The 21,569-nt window shown below is 34.9% G+C and overlaps 1 protein-coding gene across 4 annotated transcripts in view; it reads right to left on the bottom strand.

Moving 5' to 3' along the window:
- The window catches only part of LOC118737546 (tyrosine-protein kinase Btk29A), a 44,938-nt gene that overhangs the window by 10,482 nt on the left and 12,887 nt on the right, over positions 1–21,569 (bottom strand). For 2 of the 4 annotated variants that reach the window (XR_004992824.1, XM_036468124.1), the window contains exon 2: positions 15,495–17,287. Coding sequence is in view for 3 of the 4 variants with exons in the window: in XM_036468124.1 (XP_036324017.1) it covers positions 15,495–17,067 (1,573 nt within the window). In the remaining variant the exon portion in view is untranslated. Of the gene's footprint in view, positions 1–1,448; positions 1,516–15,494; positions 17,288–21,569 lie in introns of those variants that run through there. The other 2 variants (XM_036468132.1, XM_036468144.1) reach the window with 2 other exon arrangements.

Genomic DNA, 21,569 nt, shown 5'->3' with positions numbered 1-21,569 from the left:
AACGTTTTTAATAAGTTGATCCAACAAAACTTAAAATGATATCGGGTTGACGAAGTTTATTGAACAAAAAAAAAAAAAAAAAAAAAAACAAAAAGTGCCAAGTACAAGGTTCCCGCCCGCATTATGCGATTTTCGTGATGTTCAACTTAATTTAAGTGCAAACAAGTTTTCATGTACAGCGCGTTTCAGAAACATTTTTAGCGTTTATGGCAAAGTTAGCTTCTTACACGTCAAATTGTTTATTTTCATTATTTTTCGCAAATATTGAAAATGTTTTTTTTTTTTTTTTTTAAATATACGGGCGTCCGACCCAACTCGTGATGAGTCAGAGTCAGAGACCCAAAGCCAAAGCCAGCCATATACAGCGTCAGTCGGTTATTTAGTTAGTCAGCGCCACAGCACGTTTTAAATGCGTCGCATTGAAGTGCGCGCGCGTACAATAATTTACATTCGTACATGAAGTGTGACTTTACGGTCGACGGTTGTAGGAGCGCAAAGTATGTATATGTATATATGTACATATACATATATATAAATGTACTATGTACATTTTTGTACTTACACGCAGAGAAATTAATGAGTGGGGCGTAGGTAATTCAATTAAGAGTGCAAATTGAACTCGAAAGTCATAGCCTTCAGAGAATGAGTTGAATTGAGTGCAGTGAATGCGTAGTTAGGATTCAGAAGGCAGTGTGTGCATAGTGGTAATAGAACCCTGCAAAAAAAAATAGTTGATTAAAATAAATAAATAACTAACTTTTAATTAGCTATGACAAAACTAACTTTAAGTTAGTTGTAAAGTCGTGCAGGAGTCATGCAGACGTTATCGGCAGTTTGTTTTCCTTAGAAGTTTCTATTTAAATATCCTCATGCAAAAACTACTTTCAATACACTTTTTTCTGCGCTTCGCAGATCATTTTTCGTATTCAGGAAAAATAAAATAAAGGTCGAAATTTTATATTATATCATATGGTTTTGTTTAGTGCGTGAACAATATTTTTTTATAGAAAAATTACAAAAAAAAATTAACTTAAAAGACATTGTGCTGTACTCTATGCCCCCTTCGTTGGGTGAAACGACTAAGCCGACCTATAATTGTGGCCACTTTTTAAACTCACAAATGCTCAGACACTTTAGGTGTGAGATAGTCTATGCTATACAGGGTTTTGCAAATAAATTATGACTTTAAGCTCAACATCTTAATCCAATTTGTATATAGGAACCAATTAAAAACGATCGGATTATAGTTCTTCATCAACTGCCAAACTCGACAATCCCTCATCATTTGCCTCAGTGGGAATCTCCTCTTATATAAACACTTTCAATTCATTAAAACGTTGATTGACTCATCAACTCAGGCAGCTTCTCATGCAAATGCAATTAAATACATACACACATAAATTGACTTTTGTGAACATGGTTATCCCTATACCTACATACATACATACATATTCGCATGATGATTTTTGTGAGACCCTTCATTGTTGACTCGCTTGCCATTTTCGCTACCGACATAAGTTACGCCATCATCACCACACACGCCTGTACTCGTCGTACTGCTTGCTGCTGCCTGTTTCGCAATCTCGAACTTCTAAATATGGTGAAAACTAATTTGCATGCAAAAGCGATCGCCGCGCGAGTGTAAGCACAGTAGTCACTATTGTTGAATTTTTGCTGTTTTTTTTTTTTTTGTTAATTATTGTTGCACTTTGCATTCATTTAGAATTTTAATTAGAAATTTGATCGAATCACTGCTTTTTATTGTACTGAACATACACATGTGCATATGTATGTAGGTATGTGCTATGATGTATGGCTGTAATATTTCAGCTTAATGACTGGGCGCACTGACAGGCAGTGAGTGAATTGGTGAAATGTTGCCTTCTCGATTCATTAGTAATATTCCCTCTGGATTAATGTGTTTAAGTGATTCTAAATTAATATCAGACTTATGTACTTAAGTGAATATGTAAATGCAATGGGTTATACATAGTACTGCTAGAGGTGAGAATTTGTGAAATTACGCCTATATTTACATACAAAAGTCTGTCTTTTGGGAACACATTCTTTCAATGCTTTTAGAGACGTATCTGGAGCGGGTTGGCTACTTGAAAGAGGAAAAGTAAAATAAAATAATGATTGGTAAAAGAAAATTTTAGGAAGCTAAAGGGATTTGGTCCTTAAGCGAAGGGCACTTAAGAGGGGTGTACTATATTTATGAATTAACATTTCATTATGTTTTAACTTACATACATATGTATGCGGACATGCAGTATCGCGGAACCGTTTTGCTAATAAAAGCTATAGGGAGCAAAAATGTAAGTATGTATATTAAGGAGGCTACACATGTACTACATACATACATATGTATCCAAAATAAAAGAATGTCTTTGTTTTTGAGGTAATGTCGCATTACAGTAATTAATGGATTTCCGGCTTCACAGTACTGCGTATCCCGTAAAAATTGTTGATCATAAATAAGCTACATTACATACATGTATGTATGTATGTTTTTGTGAATGTTTTTCATAGTTACGAAAGCTGTAATATACAACAAAGTAGATTAATGACCACCACCAGCTAATTAAAGCCATAAAGAGATTTATTAAAAAAAAAAAATAAAAATTAAAATTAAAACAAAAACAAAAACCAAAACTTATTCTTGCAAAAGTTTTAATTGCAAAGCAAATTTGCAAAAAAAAATACGACTAAGTAACGAAACCAGAACTCTTAGATTAACAGCCTTATCATGAATATTCTGGTGAACAATTTCACAGGTTCACTTTATCATGAACTGCATGGGGGAAATGTGAACGAGTCCACACCGAATGAAAATTCATGATGAGGCTGTATCAGATTTTATAGCTAAGCGATTTTTTTAAATTTCCCGGGTAGTAATTTTTAATACAACATTGCTTTTCTCAACTACCATGTATTAAAGGGCTGCATCGCACTGAAAAAATATCAAAATTTGAAAATAACAGAAAACAGTTGGGTATCGGTAAACTAATTATTGATTGACACAAAAATAAATTTAGTATAATGTGTAGCTTAGGGTGCTTTTTTTTTTGCGACTATTTTTTTTTTTCGGTCCCATCGTGAAATTTTGTTGGAAATACCCAAAAAAAAATTCCCTGAAAGTTTGAGCCCTTAATATTAATTTTAAGTACTCGACCAAGGCGTGTGAAGATTTTCCATTTAAAATACACGGGAACTTTGATTTTTTTTTTTTTTATTTCTATAGCTCAGCGGCATTTAATGGTATCACCTTGTCGAAAATGGGGATTTTCTCAGCATTAAATTAAACGATATCTCAGAATTTACTGGACTGATTTGACTCAAATTATAACCTCAAACTCTTTATCGCAATGTTGATAGTATATACTAGTTATATGTATAAATAGAGATTTTTTTGATTCGATGTCTCGTTCTTAGGTTAAGAATTTACTAAAATTTTTGCAAAAAAAAAAAACATTTAAAAATTATGTCCCTACGTAGCGCCATAGCTATCTATTTCTGTCTTGAATAATAAACATTTTTTTTTTTTTTAATTTTCAAACGATGCCCGATTAAGAAAAATATTATCAAGCACCACCTGAGATTTTTATGGGGTTTTTTTCAACACATTTAACGCATGTGTTAATGAAATGAATGAATGCCTCTTTACAATTTTCAACTTTTCGGCACTACAGCACACAGATATGTACTTACGATACCACTTGCGTGCCAATGCGAAATTGTTGATTACTTGAGTTTTCTTAACTACATGCGTATACATACATACATAATTATAATTATTGCCCCTTTAAAGATCACTTGCGGCAATAAATACATACATACCTAATGTTAACCCAATGTAACATTTTGAAAAAATTTGGAAAAATGCTAAGTATGCACAATCAAAATAGAAAAAAAAAGTGCTGAAAACATAAAATTAACGAAACAGTTGAAATGAAACGATACATGAAAAAAAAAAACGGTGAACGAGCACAAACACCTACTATTTATTATCGTAAACAAACTGGTAACACGAAAGGTAGCAGCAGCAGCCATTGGTAGTAGGTAAATAGAAAAGGGGACGGTGGCAGTCGGTGAAACCAAAAACTATACATCCATACATACATATGTTTGTTTGTATGTACATACATATGTACATTATTTCGCAAGTAGCCACCCGCCGAAAGCACGAATACGTGAATGGACGACGCTTAAAGTTTTAGGCAAGTCAGACAGACGTACGGGCGGAAAAATAGGCAGGCAGGCGGGCGGGCGAGCGGACGGTTGCTGTTGTATTACTTACTGCTTGCAAGTTATTTGATTTAGCAATCAAATTGCGCTGCTGTGCGTGGAGTAAATTGTAGGATAGGGAATTTGTTGGGCGCGCTGACTCGCAATACATATCTCGCTTGAATTGCTAACAACACGCTCAGCTTTTGGCAGCACTTGTTGTTGTTGTTGTTGTTGTTTTCATAGTTGTGGGGGCAGAATGGCGGCAAAAATGCTACTAAGTTGAAGCTGAAATGAGTAGCCGACGATGGAAGACGGAAGGCGGGTTCGGACGAGTGAATATAACGCTGGCTGGGGAGCTAATTTTAATAGGCGAAAGACGTGAAAACATGAACGCCAATTCGTTACATTGCATGTGGTGTTTTCGTTTTGGAATATTGAATTTTGAACAATTGCAAAATGCTCACAAATAAAAAAAAATAAAAAATTTTTTAAAAAAAAATATTTAAAAAAAAATATTTAAAAAAAAATATAAAAAAAAAAATTGAAAAAAGCGCAAAATGTTTCAAAGCTTTACTGTATTTAAGCAAATTAGCAAATAATTTTTGTTTCCAATTTTTTATTTATTTTTTTTTGCTAAAAATTCAATTTTCAGCCTTTAATGGCGTTTTCTTTTCTCGAAAAAAATGTCACCTTCTTATATGGCAACATTATCAGGGTGCAACATTTTAAAGAAAGAGAACGCAATATGCATGTGAAGATACTGAGAAAGGAACACGAAAGCTTGACAGCCCTGGCGCAGGGCAGAATAAATGCAACATTATTTCGAGAAAAGAAAACGCTATAAGTCAGGCAGGGCAGCGTGAACGAGCTTGAATGGCGTCGTCATGCCCAAAAGTAATAAGAAAAATTAGCAACTTTTCGAACGCTGATCAATATCGCAATCGCTGGACTAAGATTCGAGCACTTATTTTCATTGTAAAAATCAAAGTTTTTTTTTCTCCATTTCAATAATATTAAATGTGGCGTTAAACGAAAGGCATTCCGTGCATTATAACAAGTTTTTCATGTGAAGACAATAAACTCATAAAGTCCTTTATATTTGGGGTACATATTCCCATCAGTACATACTCGCACATACATACATATCTACGGACTGAACGCGTGGGTGAGTAATTTTGTTTGTAAACGATTTGACCAAACGTGGCCAAAAACAATACAAATGCATAAAACAATGCATATTAAAGCTGCAATAAAGAAAGTATCTTTTGCTAAGTGACATTTTTGAAAGAAGCCAGCAAACAATAACAACGATAAATAAAAGCTTTTATGACAGAAAAGGTGAATGAACATAAAAAATTACAAATTTAAACCGTGAATATAAGAACGTGAAATCCATGAAAGGTAGCTGATACTTTGTGTTAGATATTTTGCGTTTTTTTTCATACGTATGTATATCACCGTGCGACAAAAAAAAAATTAAAAAAAAAAAAATTTGAAGATATGATTGATTCAAGAAATGATTTTAAAAAAATTAGTGGAATGTGCAATAATAATATGGGTACCAAAAAGAAAAAATTCTGTAGTATTGAAAAACATTACAGGTTTACATGGACAAGTAAGTATTGAAAATGCGCTTTTAATTAATTTTATTTTTTTTTAAGTTAATAAAGTTAGGAGGACGAAATTCGAGGATTTGTTCGTGTCTGAATTAGCCCTTAATATAAATTTTTTTCAAAAATAAATATTGCAAATTTTCATAGATATTCAAGGATAAAATTTTAAAGGGAAATTTTCCATACCCATTCGTCCTTATGCACCAAAAATTTAAAGTTATTTAATTCTGCATGATTTTCTCTTTTATTTGATACCCACATTGTTATTCTATATTGAACTGAAATTTTTTTAATAATTTTTTTAATTAATCATATTATTTGAAATTTCAAAGCCACACACACACACTCTTTCTTTATAATGGGTGATTTTTTAAGAGCTTGATAACTTTTTTTTTAAAAAAAACGCATAAAATTTGCAAAATCTCATCGGTTCTTTATTTGAAACGTTAGATTGGTCCATGACATTTACTTTTTGAAGATAATTTCATTTAAATGTTGACCGCGGCTGCGTCTTAGGTGGTCCATTCGGAAAGTCCAATTTTGGGCAACTTTTTCGAGCATTTCGGCCGGAATAGCCCGAATTTCTTCGGAAATGTTGTCTTCCAAAGCTGGAATAGTTGCTGGCTTATTTCTGTAGACTTTAGACTTGACGTAGCCCCACAAAAAATAGTCTAAAGGCGTCAAATCGCATGATCTTGGTGGCCAACTTACCGGTCCATTTCTTGAGATGAATTGTTCTCCGAAGTTTTCCCTCAAAATGGCCATAGAATCGCGAGCTGTGTGGCATGTAGCGCCATCTTGTTGAAACCACATGTCAACCAAGTTCAGTTCTTCCATTTTTGGCAACAAAAAGTTTGTTAGCATCGAACGATAGCGATCGCCATTCACCGTAACGTTGCGTCCAACAGCATCTTTGAAAAAATACGGTCCAATGATTCCACCAGCGTACAAACCACACCAAACAGTGCATTTTTCGGGATGCATGGGCAGTTCTTGAACGGCTTCTGGTTGCTCTTCACTCCAAATGCGGCAATTTTGCTTATTTACGAAGCCATTCAACCAGAAATGAGCCTCATCGCTGAACAAAATTTGTCGATAAAAAAGCGGATTTTCTGCCAACTTTTCTAGGGCCCATTCACTGAAAATTCGACGTTGTGGCAGATCGTTCGGCTTCAGTTCTTGCACGAGCTGTATTTTATACGGTTTTACACCAAGATCTTTGCGTAAAATCTTCCATGTGGTCGAATAACACAAACCCAATTGCTGCGAACGGCGACGAATCGACATTTCACGGTCTTCAGCAACACTCTCAGAAACAGACGCAATATTCTCTTCTGTACGCACTGTACGCATTCGTGTGGTTGGTTTAATGTCCAATAAAGTAAACTGAGTGCGAAACTTGGTCACAATCGCATTAATTGTTTGCTCACTTGGTCGATTATGTAGACCATAAATCGGACGTAAAGCGCGAAACACATTTCGAACCGAACACTGATTTTGGTAATAAAATTCAATGATTTGCAAGCGTTGCTCGTTAGTAAGTCTATTCATGATGAAATTTCAAAGCATACTGAGCATCTTTCTCTTTGACACCATGTCTGAAATCCCACGTGATCTGTCAAATACTAATGCATGAAAATCCTAACCTCAAAAAAATCACCCTTTATTTATAGAATACCAACCCGAAAAATGGAAATTAAAAAAAGAAAAAAATAACGGAAAATTAACCGTAAATTTTAATTTTTATTTTTTTTTATTTTTGAGTCGATACTTCGTTACATAGGCTTTTCAAACAAAAAGGTTGGTACGAAGAAAATTGCCTTAATTGTATTTTTTTGTTGGCGTACTACCATGGCGTACTCTGATATAGATAAAATAATTTTATTTTAGTTTGATGCCCCATGAGACTATTTTCTATATTTCTATTGATAAAATTTTCGCATTTTTCTTTTCCTAAAGCGAACTTGAAGTAATGTGGCCATTATTAGTCCAATAGATTTTATTTTGTGTTTTGATGAGAAGAATTTAAATAAGTTTTAAAGGAAAATCGCTTTCGCTTGTTGAGTTGGGGACACGTTTTTTAGTAATGAATATACTAACCAGGGACCCAAAATAATTAATATCTTAATATTTTTTAGTAATGAATATACTAACCCATAATTATTATTATCTTAAAATTTGGGATCAAAAACGTCGCCACGTTTTAAGAGAAATTTTTTTCGTCTTTGTATAATTTATTTTGAAAAATATCTTTTTCCGTCTCGCGGGACGATTATTTTCAGATGGAAGTTATTTACGTCTTTTCATAATAATTATATCGGATTTTTATTTTTCTCGTCTCGCGGGACGTTTATTTCAAGACGAAAATTATTTACTATTATTAATTATTATTATTTTTATTATTTTTTTATTTATTATTATTTTATCTATTTAAAAAAAACTAAAACCACGTAGAAGCAAAGCTCTTTAATTTGACACCCCACTCACAATCTTCAATTAGTGAAAAGCTGAAAATATTTCTATCAGATTACAATAAATTGATTGGATAAGAAAAGAACGACTTACTTAATGCTTGATTTTATTAAAGAATTGTTGTTTTACTTTTTCTTGTTATTCCTATTTTTTGATACACAATTCAAATTTTATGCATTTTTTGGATCCCACGGAATTCACTCATTACCAAATTTCAGCTTGTAATTTAATTTATATTGTACATATGTATATGTACGTACTTATGTTTATGAGTATGTTCATATTTCCTTTTATATACATACATACATACATACATACCAATGCATAAATACATCTGTAAATAATGAGCCTTTTAAATTCATAAAAATATAAAAGCAAAATTAATTCATTCATTTCATATCAAATTTATGCACCGCCGACGGAATCCGCAAGTGAATCTGCATTAAATTGAAATGAGGAAGAGAAAAAGGTGGCAGATATTATTATTGTTTTCTTTTTTTCTATATTCGTATTATACTATAAGTTGTACACAGCAAGCAACAACAACAACAATGCGCATGCATAATTTTAACGGCTTTCGGGAGCAAAATATTCTGCAACCAAGCACCGTTGCACACCGTTGCATTTCAACCGGAAGAAGAGTAGTGAGCGAAAACTTTTTGCAACACTGAACAGACGAGAACGTGAGAACCTTTGACAGCAAACAAATGCAGCACAGCTGTAGACCGCAATAAAAGATGTAAAAAAAAACCTAAAAATGTATGTATGTATGTAGGTATGTATGTCCGTGCAACAATGGCCACATTTGCTTTCGTTGGCATATTGCTCTTGCCCATTGCGAGTAAATTGCAACAAAGCAACAATACCGAGCGCACGAAACCACAGATATTCACGCTAAGTATGCGGTGGTAGAGGTGTTTACCGCTCGGTCCCACGTGCAAATGTGTGGTGGATTGAAAGGGAACACTTGCAGCGCAGCGTCGAAAGGGAGTAACTCAATTTTCGCTCGCATAAAGTTCAAGTAATATTCACACTATTTTCTGCTTCGTACAGCATTTATTTTGCTGTTGACGAGCTTCAAAACATTCGTAGGTTTTCCACATGAGACGCGCCACAAATGACTGCCTTGCGAATGGCTTGCGGAGCTTTCCAGAAAGTTGCTACATGCGATGGGTTCAAAATGTAAAAGAAAATCTGATTTACTTTGAGCGCAACAATGCGATTGATGCAAAAAAAAAAAAACAGTAAGAAAAAAGTGTACTACAAGTAAAGTGAATGGCTGAAAATGAATGAAGCTGTGGCTGTGTGAGAGAATGCATAGTTGCCAACTTGGTGCTTTAAGCACTAGATTTAGTGCTTTTTGAAAATTAAAACGCCAAAAAAAAATTACTTAGTGCCTAGTGCCTTTTTTAGTGCTTTTTTCTGAACTAAAATTACTCCGATATAGTTAAAACCTGAAATAATTTTTAAATATTTAAGGCTGTGGCAGCACTGAATTTACAAAAATCTACAAATTTAAATGCACTTACATACAACCATGATTGATAAAAAGCTGAACTTGCAAACCCACCTTGTTCAATTCTATTCGCGTTGAAAATGCTAGTAGATATGCGAGTAAGTTAAGTATTTTTTTTTCTTCTCTAATTATTTGTAAAAATTTTTATTTTTGTACCATCTGAGTAAAACACATCGTTTCTTCATGCTGAATCCAAATCTGGCCGCACAATTGCTGTAACACTAGAATTTTGAGATATCTTAACCTCAAAATGCCATATTTGAGGTTATATAATGAAAACATAAATTTTTTTGCTCATTTCTACTTAGGGCATGATTTTCGTTTGTTGGGATTCGATTTTTCTTTCTTGGGATATATCTGTTTTAATGTGCAGTACTTCGGTATTACGTCGTAAGCATGAGTCATTATAGCATGTGGCTTTTCAATCGTTAAGGCCTGTATGCAGCTCTCAAGAAAAGCAAAAACTCCATATAAAATGACGTACAAGAAATGGCTAAGAAATTTTCTTGAGTCAAATTTCCTTAAGGCAGTACGCAGTTCTTAAGAAATTTACTACGCTTTCTACTACGGTTTTCTAAAGTTTTTTGTGAAAAAAGAGCACAAGGCAACCCAGGTTTGCAACAGAAATATATGCCCGTTCCATTATTTCTTGAGGAAAGAGTAAGGCAACAGGCTGTGAGGTATCAAAAATGTCAAAATTTCTTGGACACACACGCGAAATAATGGCAATTTTTTCTTGACCGTTTTCTTGAGAGCTGCATACAGGGCTTTAGGAGCGAAAAAGTTTTGTGTATTGATTTATGTATGCATTCTTGTAAATATTGTTAACTTTTTGTTTTTGTTAAATACATACAAACTGTTATGAAAAAAGCATCCATTGATTCAAAACCATTTGGTGCTTTTAGTGTGGTAAAACGCTTTTTTTTCGAAGTTTTTGGTGCTTTTTGAAAATCAAAAGTTGGCAACACTGAGAGAATGTAATGAGAAATTAAAAAGGGTCGTGTCGTTGTGCGCCACAGCTGATGCATGTTGCATTGAAATGTTGCGATTACTTATACTTTACTTTATTTTGCTTGCATTCTTATTGTCTTTGCTGTTTGTCAAGGTAGTGTGGTGCTGCTGCTGCTGGTGTTTTATTGGCTTTTGTTTTTGTGCAGCGGAAAACCACAAACAGAACCGCTAAGCTAAGCAAATTCCTACCGCCAAGAGCGGATGGAGTTATTAAGACTAATTATCGCTTGCACTACTGAGTTGAGTTGTTTCTTTTGTTGCTATTTTATAGTTACTATACATAGGTAGCTCTTCGTACAATTAAAAAATGTATTTATTCAAATGAATACAATTAAAAGTGGAAATCATGCGCAATTTCTTTTGCAAAATGTTGGTGGTATGGAAGAAGAAGGAAGAACACTATAAAAAGGAAAGGAAAATGCATGGCTTTGTAAAACTGAAATACTGCAACGAATTTAACGACTTACATTTTTGAAAAAAAAAAAACATTTTTTCATTCACATTTTCAGTTTAAATGAAACCATTTTCAAATTAAATGAAACCTTTTTCAGATTCAATGCAACTTTATTCAAATTAAATGAAACCTTTTTTTTCAAATTAAATGAAACATTCTTATAGCCTATTTCCACCAAAGGCTTAACTGCAGTTAAGAGCTCGGAAAAGTTCAAGTAATTCCAACGTTGGGTGATCGGAAAGGTTTTTTTTTTTGTTTTTTTTCCTTTCGTTTGCTTCTACTTAATAGGTGGGAGGTTCGAGTTGTAATCTCCGTTTTTTAAACGGCATAAACTGCAGTTAAGGCTTGGTGGAAATAGGCTATTAAAAGGAAGTTTCATTTAATTTGAATAAAGTTTCATTGAATCTGAAAAAGGTTTAATTAAATTTGAAAAAGTGGTCGCTTTGTTTGAAAATGTTTTCATTTAATTCTAAAAAAGTTTCATTTAAACTGAAAATTTTATATAAAATATAAAATATTTTAAATTTGATATCAAGTTTACTCGAAGTTCCCGAGGTACTTATGTTCGACTTTTTTATATGGAAGAAAATGAGCAACACAAAACAACGGTGAGTCCTGTGAAGTGAGCAACAAAACTGCATACTCAGAATCTTTCTAAGAACTCGTATTGAAAAGCTCGATATTTTATTAAATTTTTTTTTAATATTCTGATTTTTGCTAAAGAATAAACATGAAGCGACACTTTATGAATCATCCACAAATTTTCAAAACAGATTAACTCAACAAGTTTAGCCTCCACAGCGTAACTTCTGGAAATACTACAATTCTTGTGCTTTTATTTACTTCCTTCCCCTGTTTACGATTAAATTACTGCATAAAATTATTACATACATACTTTGTAAGTAAAGCATTATGATTTGAAGCTGTTAAAAAAGTCGGCTTAATACAATTGACGATTCGCACCGATGCTTAACTAAGCCAAGTTAATGCAATGCTGGACTAAACAAAGAATCATGACACTTACATAAATACAAACGGACATATGCATACATTTGCACATATCTATTTACCTATATGTATATATGTATGCTTGCCACGTTTGCCACTGATATCCGATATAGTGGTTGTAATTGAAGAAATCACTATGTAGTCATAACTGGGTAAACAAGTAAGTCATCATACACACAAAGCAAGCAAAAGTAAACGTGGGCGGCGGCTAAATATGCTTACATAATAATAATCTGCAAATGAATATGTCTGTTTGTAAATCGCAAATGCCGAAAGGTAGCTTTGTCACTAGAACAGCAACGATCGCCTATAAGTATACATATACATAACGATATATCGTTGGTGACGAAGCCATCAAACTATCAAAGGCAATGAACTGCAAATATGTAATAACAAAACTACTAACTATACTCGTACGCACAGCAATCAAATACATAGAGGCACGGCGACAGCACAGCACGCACGGGGAGGGCGCGCGCACCAATTGTGGTGACTGAGTGCAAAAAAGGTACTTAAGTACACACATATTGCATTGCGTAAACATTTTTGCATGAAACTAATTGTTGTGGCATGCAAGTCAACTGGCAATTGTGCAGCATCGCTTTGTTGTTATTTTTCACTTCACTTTTGTTCGGCATGCAAGTACATACATACATATGTATTTACATAGTACATACATTTATATGTGTCAAATGATGCAAATGTGAACTGAAACTGTCACAGATATGACTGGCTAATAAAAGATGAAAATAAAATGAAAATGATGCATGCGTGTGCTTAAAAATAGCTGATGCATCAGAGCGAGTTGCATTTCAAGAGTGGGCCAGGCCAATACCATAAGCACTGTGTCGACAGCATTAAATGCATTAGGCAGATCCCAGCGTTGAGCGTTGTATATATATAAGCGATGAGAAGCGGTAAAATTTGTATGGCACTAACTGCCGGTTTCACCAGCAATTTAAGTGAAAATGGTTTTTTCCCTTCACTAAGTTCTCATATAATATGCATATCAAATAAAAAAAAATATATCCTTTTTCACTTATTGGCTGTTAGAGGGTTAATCTATAAAAATGGAAAAAGAATATCTAATTATGGGTTATCGAAAAAACCACGACATCTGCCAAAATTATAATTGTAAAATAAAAGTTAAATAAAATATCGCCTATCTAGTCAATACCATTAACGAAATTCAGTTATTTCTTTCTCCCGTAAAATTTGAGTGCCGTAAGATAGGCGGCTTTGCAACTGGTCGATGGACTGGCTGTTTTTACGAACTTTTACGAACATATTAAACGGCAATTAGCTGCAGTGGTATGTATGAACCACATGAAAGACAAATTAATGGAAAGCAAAAACTTTCCAGAGGATTTGTGTGATGACATTTCAAAATCTCGCTAAATACAAACCATAAATTTAGTCAGTAGGCGCATATTTGAGTGGCGCGTGGTGGCGTTGAATCAACTTTTATATACACAAAAAAAAAAAACTTGTTTCAAACCAAAACTGTTGTAGCAAAAATCGATTGGCCTTATTCATCTTCTTCTTCTCATATATAAAAACGACGTGTGTGTGTGTTGTAATGGCGTTTATAGACTAGAGAACTACTGAACCGACAGAGTTAGGGCAACAAAAAAAACCGATAGGTGGCGCTGCACTTGAAATTTCTATAAAAAGACATATTTTCAGTCCAATTTGAACAAAATTCAGAACATGTATTACCCACGTAAATAGAAATAGTGTTTTCTAACAGATAGGTGTTGCTGGAGCCAAGAGATATCTAAAAACTGCATTAACTTACAATTCGATTGGATTCACTTTCATAGTATACAGTTGCGGTCAAAATTATAGCACTAAAATTCAGAATGGTGTTGCTTGCATCTTAGGTATATTTATTTATTTTTAACCATTTTCATTTAAATTATAGTACGACGATTGGCTTGCACCAAGTTCAAAAAAATTGATTAAAAAAAAAAAAAAATGTTATCAAAATTTCAAACATTTTGTAGCCGATTGAATTTAAGTGTAATAAATTGTAAGTTTCTAGTCGCTAAAGACTACCGTTGATTTTGTAGATTTTTTTTTTACCGAGGGAGTCCAGCATTTTCTTCTTAAAAAAATAAGTAAACTTCGCAGTATGTAGGGAGAATCAAATTTTTTAAAAATATCGTATTTTGGAGCACTTTTTGTGAGAAATAAGTTATCATCTATGCAAATAATACATTGCGTAGATAGTATCTCTGGATAGATCTGATAGTTGTGTTACTATACGCCTGCCTTGTGTTTTATGCCTAAAAATCGCAAGGTCGGAAAATTTCTTCGCTTATCGTCTAACATCTGCAGTAAATTCCAGTGACCCGTGTTTATTGGTATTATTATAAATATTTCTTCTCTTTGCCCTGGTTTCGTTAGGACAGAGTCCACTCTCTCAATGCAAAGGAATTCTCTTTGCTCTCTCACAGCTTCAAATTGGCCGCCCAAGCAGGCTCACGCCAATTCATCAGCTCTCCCATGCATTCGATGTTCATATGACCGGAAATACAGGCAAGGGATACGATCATCGACTAAGACTACCAGCTTACGATATGACAACCAAAGTTGCTATTGCTAATAAAGTTGCCTGGTTGTCAGAATATACTGCCGACTTATTTTTGTTACCAACACTTTAACCTCAGACTTTAGAGACTCAAAATTAGCTTTAATGTATAAACTATTTTCGAAAAAAAAAAACGGAACTGAGATTGCCTTTTTTGTCCTCAAGTTATTAATTAATCCGTGCCATATTGGTAATTTGATCCACTGTGCAGCCCTGACTCTGGTGAGTCTCACTGCAGATTTAATAGTCACTTATTTCAGATGAAGATCAATAGTGATTCGGGTAGAGCAGGACCTTACCGCGCCCGTTATTCCTGCACCTTCTTGCTAACATATTATTTGCTTAGATCTGTTTTAGTCCTCAATTTCATCAAATTTAAATCTTAACACAGCAAAACCAGAAAGCGCAACAGTTTATTTTTATATTACGCTGAGTGTGACGACGCAAAAGAATTTCTCAGACTTCTGTAAAATTAGTAAAATTTAAGTGAAAAGCAACGTCTTTTGGTAAAATATTAACTAAAACTTATTTATGAACATCTCTCAACTTATGTACAAATAAAAATAAATTAAAAATTAAATTTAGCAAAATACTAACCAAACCAATCATTACTTAGTGTCACCGTTATTTGGCTTAAATCATCTGACGCTGATGACTTGTCGTATTCCGCAATCGTCAATCGATCATTGATGGCTGCCAACGACGAACGACGTTTTGTCGGCTCGGAGGAGGGCTGCTGCCGCCGCTGTGCAACAACACCATCTACTTCATCTGCGTGTGTGCGCAAATTCGAGTCTTGACTACTCCCAACCGCGGCACTGCGATAAAATTTACGCGCGGCACGTAGGAAATTAAATAGGCGCGTCGTATCAGCGGAAGATACGCTCGGCGATGACGCGGGCGCGGGTTTTGACACACATTTTACACTCGCGCGCGTATTCGGGTTTGCATTATTTGTATTTAATGCATTCGAATTGTTTTGCGAATTGCTGTTGCTTCCCGCTGGCGCTGCCGGTGAGGGGGCTCTACTACTTCCAGCAGTTTTATTGTTGCAATTGCTGTGACTGTTTTTGTTGTTAATACTTTTTATTACGGCTTTTATTGCACTGCCGCCACTAACATTCGCCTCGCTTTGACTTTGGTTTTTTCTATTGTTCCACACCGATTTGTCATCGGAGTAATAAAAATCTTCTTGCAAGCTGCGCGTGCCATAACCATTAGATGCAGCCGCCGCTACCAGCTTCAGCGATGTATCGCCGCTGTCGTTGCTAATCTCCGCGCCATGTTGTTCGTTGCTTCCGCGCCGTACTGCCACCACTTTCGCAAGACCTGTGGTTGCAGCCGCTGTTGTCGCGGCGCTCGCATTCCTAAATTCTTTATGAGTAGTGACGCTGCTGGCGCTGCGTGTCAACGGCATACGTTCAACCGTGTGGGCACGACGCTTTAGTGCGGCACCGCTGCTATGTCCATATCCGCCGCCACTGGCCTTGCCATTGCGGCTGCTACCAATGATGGCTTGCTTGCACCAATAAATGTTGTTGCTGCTGCCTACGCCGCCTACGCCGCCACCGCCAGCACCATTGTAGTAGTAGCGCCGAGGCGTATCCACCGCTGTCGGTTTGCCTTGAGGTGCGTGCGCATTTGCTGAGGCAGCAGCAAATTTAAGTGAATCACGGTGGCTTGAGGAATTACTGCGGCGACGGCGCTGACGCTGAGACGCATTTGAGGCGTGCGAGTTGAATGACGAGTGCGACGAGGACGAAGGTGATGTGGTGGAGGAGAAGGAGTTAAATGTAGCGTGCGCTTTACCGTTGTTGGTATCTCTGCTGTTGTGGTTGCTGTCGTTGTTATTGCTATTGCTGCAACTGCTAATTGTAGCCGAGATAAGCGCGACTTTGGGAGAATTCAAATGCCTTAAACGTTGACGTAGTGAATGCTCGAATTCGTTGACACTGCCGTCAGAGTTGCTTGGATCGTCGCTGCAAATGGCGAACGATGTTGCGGTTGTCGTAGATGTTGCCAACGATGTTGCTGAGTTCGGCGAATGTTGAGTGCCGTTAGCTACGTATGTTGAGCGATGTGCAACATTGTTGCCGGACTCGGTGGGCGTGAGATACGAATTGGATTGAATGAATACGCCATCGCAAGTTATTTTTATTGTTGTCACCATGTTTTTCGAGACATTATTTTGAAGAAACTCACAATTAAGGAAGAATTGGGCTCTTGCCAAGTTTCAACAAAAATTACCAATGTTCGTGTATTTTAAGGGGACAATTATGTGCCACTGTGAAGCTCTGACTAGGACCGGCCTTAGAAGCAAATGACGTAAATTGCACTCAGCCAAGGGACCGGTCGCGAGGCTTCCTAGCAATACTTGGATCAAAGGAGACCTGTAGCCGGATAGAGGTTTGTTACAAGAGACCTTATCTTATCTAATCCAAATTTAACCTAATCAAATTATCACTTTCCTCGCAAAGTTAAAGAAAAAACCCACAGTGGAAAATTTTGAACTTTTGGCAAAAATTCGAGAAAAATATTGAAAAGCGCCAAAAAAATATCGTAGTAGTTATTTTGATATTTTCTGTTATGGAGATCGTTATTTGGAAGGCTTCTATTTTTTCGGTTATAAATGATCGACAAGATAATAAATATGATAAAAAATAAGATTCCACAAGAACGATTAAATCTAGGTTTAACAGTTAAATTATGGTAATTTTTGCTAGACATCAAGGAACAGCCAAGCTAAGATTTAAATCCACAAAATGAAATTAGAGAAAAATAAGAAGAGTCCCAAAATTTCCAATAAAGTAAAATACTTCAGTTCATTATCAACGCCTAAGGGTACGTTCACACAGGAAGTGAGGCCGAGCGGAGCGGAGCCGTTCCGAGATTTCAAATTAATGTAGCTATACATATGTATGTAAGCGTTCATACAGCAAACTTTTCCAGAAGTGTTTTGGAGCTTAAAGCAAAGCACTTTTTAATTTTCAATTTTCATTATGATTTTTCTGCTTCATGACTCTGATGTGAACAAAAAAAAAGGTAATTAAACGAAAGTCTATTTTACGAGAAAGCATTTAAAACAAATTGATCAAATATTTTAGCCGCTTGTCATAGAAAGTCAGCAAAAAGCCCTGCTCCGCTTCGTCAAGTGCGAACACCAGCAGCTCCGCTCCGCTCCGCTCCGCTCCGCTCTTCCTTGCATCGCTCGGCGCCACTCGGCATTCTGTATGAACACACCCTAAATAAAATCAAAAGCACCCACAAAAGATTTTTATATACACTTAGGTCTCTTTCTATGCGGCTTTTTTTATGCGGATTTGAATTAATGCGGGTTTTCAAATCATTATTTCGCAGTAGCGACTTTGCTTTTTTGAGAGTTTTTATTACTTTTTTTCAATGTGTAAGAGACAATGCTTCTGATAAATAATTTGTCTTTGTATTCTTTCATAAGTCATGTAATTATTGTGGTATTTTTATTTTTATTTTTTTGTTAAAATAGATAAAATTTTATTTATTTCATTAATGTTCCTATGTAATGTGGTATCACAATGGACAATCAAATGTCTAAGTGAGTCCCCTTTGCGGGTCTGCCACCTTAACCTAACCTAACCTATTAATGTTCAGTTTTACATGGAATAATAAGTGTTGAGGTGAAGAAATAAATAGTTTTTTTTCTTAATAATGCCTCACTGGATTATTTTATGCGGTTTTTAGAATTTTTTGCATGGACTATCTGAATTTATGCTGTTTTTGAAAATGCTGGAACGCATCCCCTGTTTTTGTATGAAAGTAAAGAACTTTTTTTATGCGGATTAACCCTTGTAAATATTCAATGTATTGTATCTATATACATAAAAAGTTGATGAGAGGTTAGTTCGTTTAGCTTAATTCTTCCGACACGGTGAGAAGATGTTGTAACGAAACTCCGTCAGTCCCTCTTCAATTTGGTTTGGAGACAAACCAGTTTCGGTGTAAGCCACCGTCAGTTTAGTTTTTCGTTTTGAGAACAGTTTCACAGGAAGCCCACTTTCTTATTTTCTTCTTTAGAATTTACCAAGCGAACACTCATTTGTCAAGCTGCGAAAATTGTCAATTTGTTTTTTTTCACATTTACGCTCTTGATTAGAAACGCAGCAGCACAAAACATAATAAGTTAAAAATAAAAACAAAAACTATACAACAAATGCACAAAAACATCGCAAGCAATTCATTAAATTAAGGTCAACAGCCGATTGTAGGCGGAAAGCGCAAGCCAAATCGGCTGCCACAATTCTGAATGCGGAAAATCGCCAAATAGGCACCGTTAAATATGTATAAGACGTTATTATGGTCTCGCACTGGCGTTTATTATTACTTTGTTTTTTTTTTTTTTTTGTTTTCAAGTAATTTCAAATCTGTTCACCTTTAAGCGCACAATTTATTTTAAAATTGAATTTTTTCAGCTTTTTGTACTACGCTTCGGCTTTGCCAAACAGTAGTTCGGTACAAATTGTGCCAAGAATAACAAAAAAAAAAAAAAAAATAATAGCTACTAAAAAATCATCACAAACTCAAAAGAGCTACATACAATTGACGCTAACAGAGATTTTACACCGCAAAATAGCTAGCCAGCCATTCAAGCAAATTCGTACAAAGCGTATTAAAAAAAAAAAAAAAGAAAAGTCATCACAACATATTTAATTGTGGCACAAATGTATGTAAATCTCATTCGTACCGCACACACACACACACCCACACATCGCACGCCGCGGCCACCACACCCAATGACATTGTGAATTTTGTGTGTAACATTTGTAGTGTAGGCCAATTAGTGACAATTCTATTTCTACGCCACTCTTCGACTTTTCTACTTCTATTTTCATTATTTGCAGTGATTCTGCAAAAAGCAAGAAAAAACTAAAAAAAACAAAAAATAACTGAAATGTCCAATTCAATTCCTATCTAACTAAAATTGATTCACATATTCGTCGCACAGACTTTCATACAATGTGTACAATGACGACAAATGAGCAAATCAACAAAAAAAAAAAAAAAAAATTGCTCCATGAGAAATGCTGCGTTCCACATACGCCCTGTTGTACACTTCAAACATTGCCAATACATACAAACAGTTACGAACAACAGTATTGGCACAGTGAATTTTTCGCAATATATGCCATGTTTTCTATTCTTATTTATTTTTTTTTTTTTATAAAAATATAGTTCATACTCGACACAAAAAACTTAAAAATAAAATGCCTAACCTTTGTGAAAAACTCCGAAAAATTCATTAAATTTGCAACTAATTTGCAACTTTTTATTCAGATAAATGCGATTTTCTATACTCTTCAAACTTGAACCTTCTTATACTAAAGTTGAAAGAGCTATAACACTGCATACTTGGAATTTTTCTAAAAAATCTGAACAAAAAGTTGCAAATTAGTATGCACATTTATTGAATTTTCCTGAGTTTTGCTTAAAGTTTAGTGATTTTATTTTTATGGGTTTTCGTGTAGTATAAATCATATTTTTATGAAAAAAAAAATAATGATAATAAATTAAAATAAAAAACTTTGCATACATTGCGAAAAATTCACTGTGCCAATACTTTTGTTCGTCACTGTATTCGCTTTTTTTTGGCAACAACGGCAAAGGCAACGTACGAATTCATGTACTAATTTCAAATGCTCTTTATCTATTTGCAAGTACATATACATGTTAGGACATACATAAGCATGTTCATTTGTTGTAACTGCATTGTTGGTATTTTTACGTAGTTTTACTTTAGCGCAAAAAAATTCAAAACTAAAATCGACTGAAATTGTGTAAAAGTAAATGGAATCAACTAAAGCAAACAGCTTTCATGACAGGCTCCCATAGTGAATACTAAAGTATATGGTGGGTAATATCTAGGTATGTACATTAGGGTGTGCCTTATAAATTTTTTTCCATTTTCCATACCTCGTCAGGATTGGAAGTTATAGAGCCTTTCTTTGCATAACTTTAGGGCTCTTGAGCCACGTCTTTCCATTATCCGATTTTGAAAACCTTTCGCAGAGCACATTTTTATAACCAAATGAACCTAAAGAGGGCGAGTCTTATTTTGTGGGTCAAAGTTGAAAAAAAAATGCGCACCCTAATGTATATACATATAAATGTATTTACACAAGACGAGTATGAACAAATACATGTACATATGTACATTAGACCGCACCATCTTACAAGCAAACAGAAAACCCTCAAGATTTTTTTCAAGGCAATTAAAAAAAAAAAGATAAATAAAAAGTTTCAGAACCTAATTTTAAGATCTGACTGTAAGCGCCCAAAATTACAAAATGCGACCCTGCGCTCGTTAAAAAAAAAATATTAATTGCCTTCGAATTGAAGTACTTACACTGTTAAAGTTTAATGATTTCTCGCGAGCTTTACTTTACTGGGTAAGCACTAGAACGGGGTATTTGAGGTCAATGACCTTTGGAGCAAAAAAAAATATATATATATATATCTTCGAGACAAGAACATCGATGCATGCTGAAGAAGTGACGAAAAATGTAAAAAGCCTACCCCTAGGCTCAGCCGAAAAAGAACAACTTTTTTCCAAATTGCCTTGCAAAAATACTGAAGACTCAGCGGTGTCCGACGAACTTTTTTTTCCTTCTCAAACAATCTGAAGAATTATTTTTCGTTATT

Source organism: Rhagoletis pomonella, unplaced genomic scaffold (genome assembly GCF_013731165.1).
Source record: "Rhagoletis pomonella isolate Grant_MI unplaced genomic scaffold, Rhpom_1.0 Rhpom_scaffold_00001, whole genome shotgun sequence".
In the NCBI taxonomy this organism is placed as follows: domain Eukaryota; kingdom Metazoa; phylum Arthropoda; class Insecta; order Diptera; family Tephritidae; genus Rhagoletis; species Rhagoletis pomonella.
The sequence above is the reverse complement of the archived record's forward strand: the minus strand, read 5'-3'. Positions and strand labels throughout refer to the sequence as shown.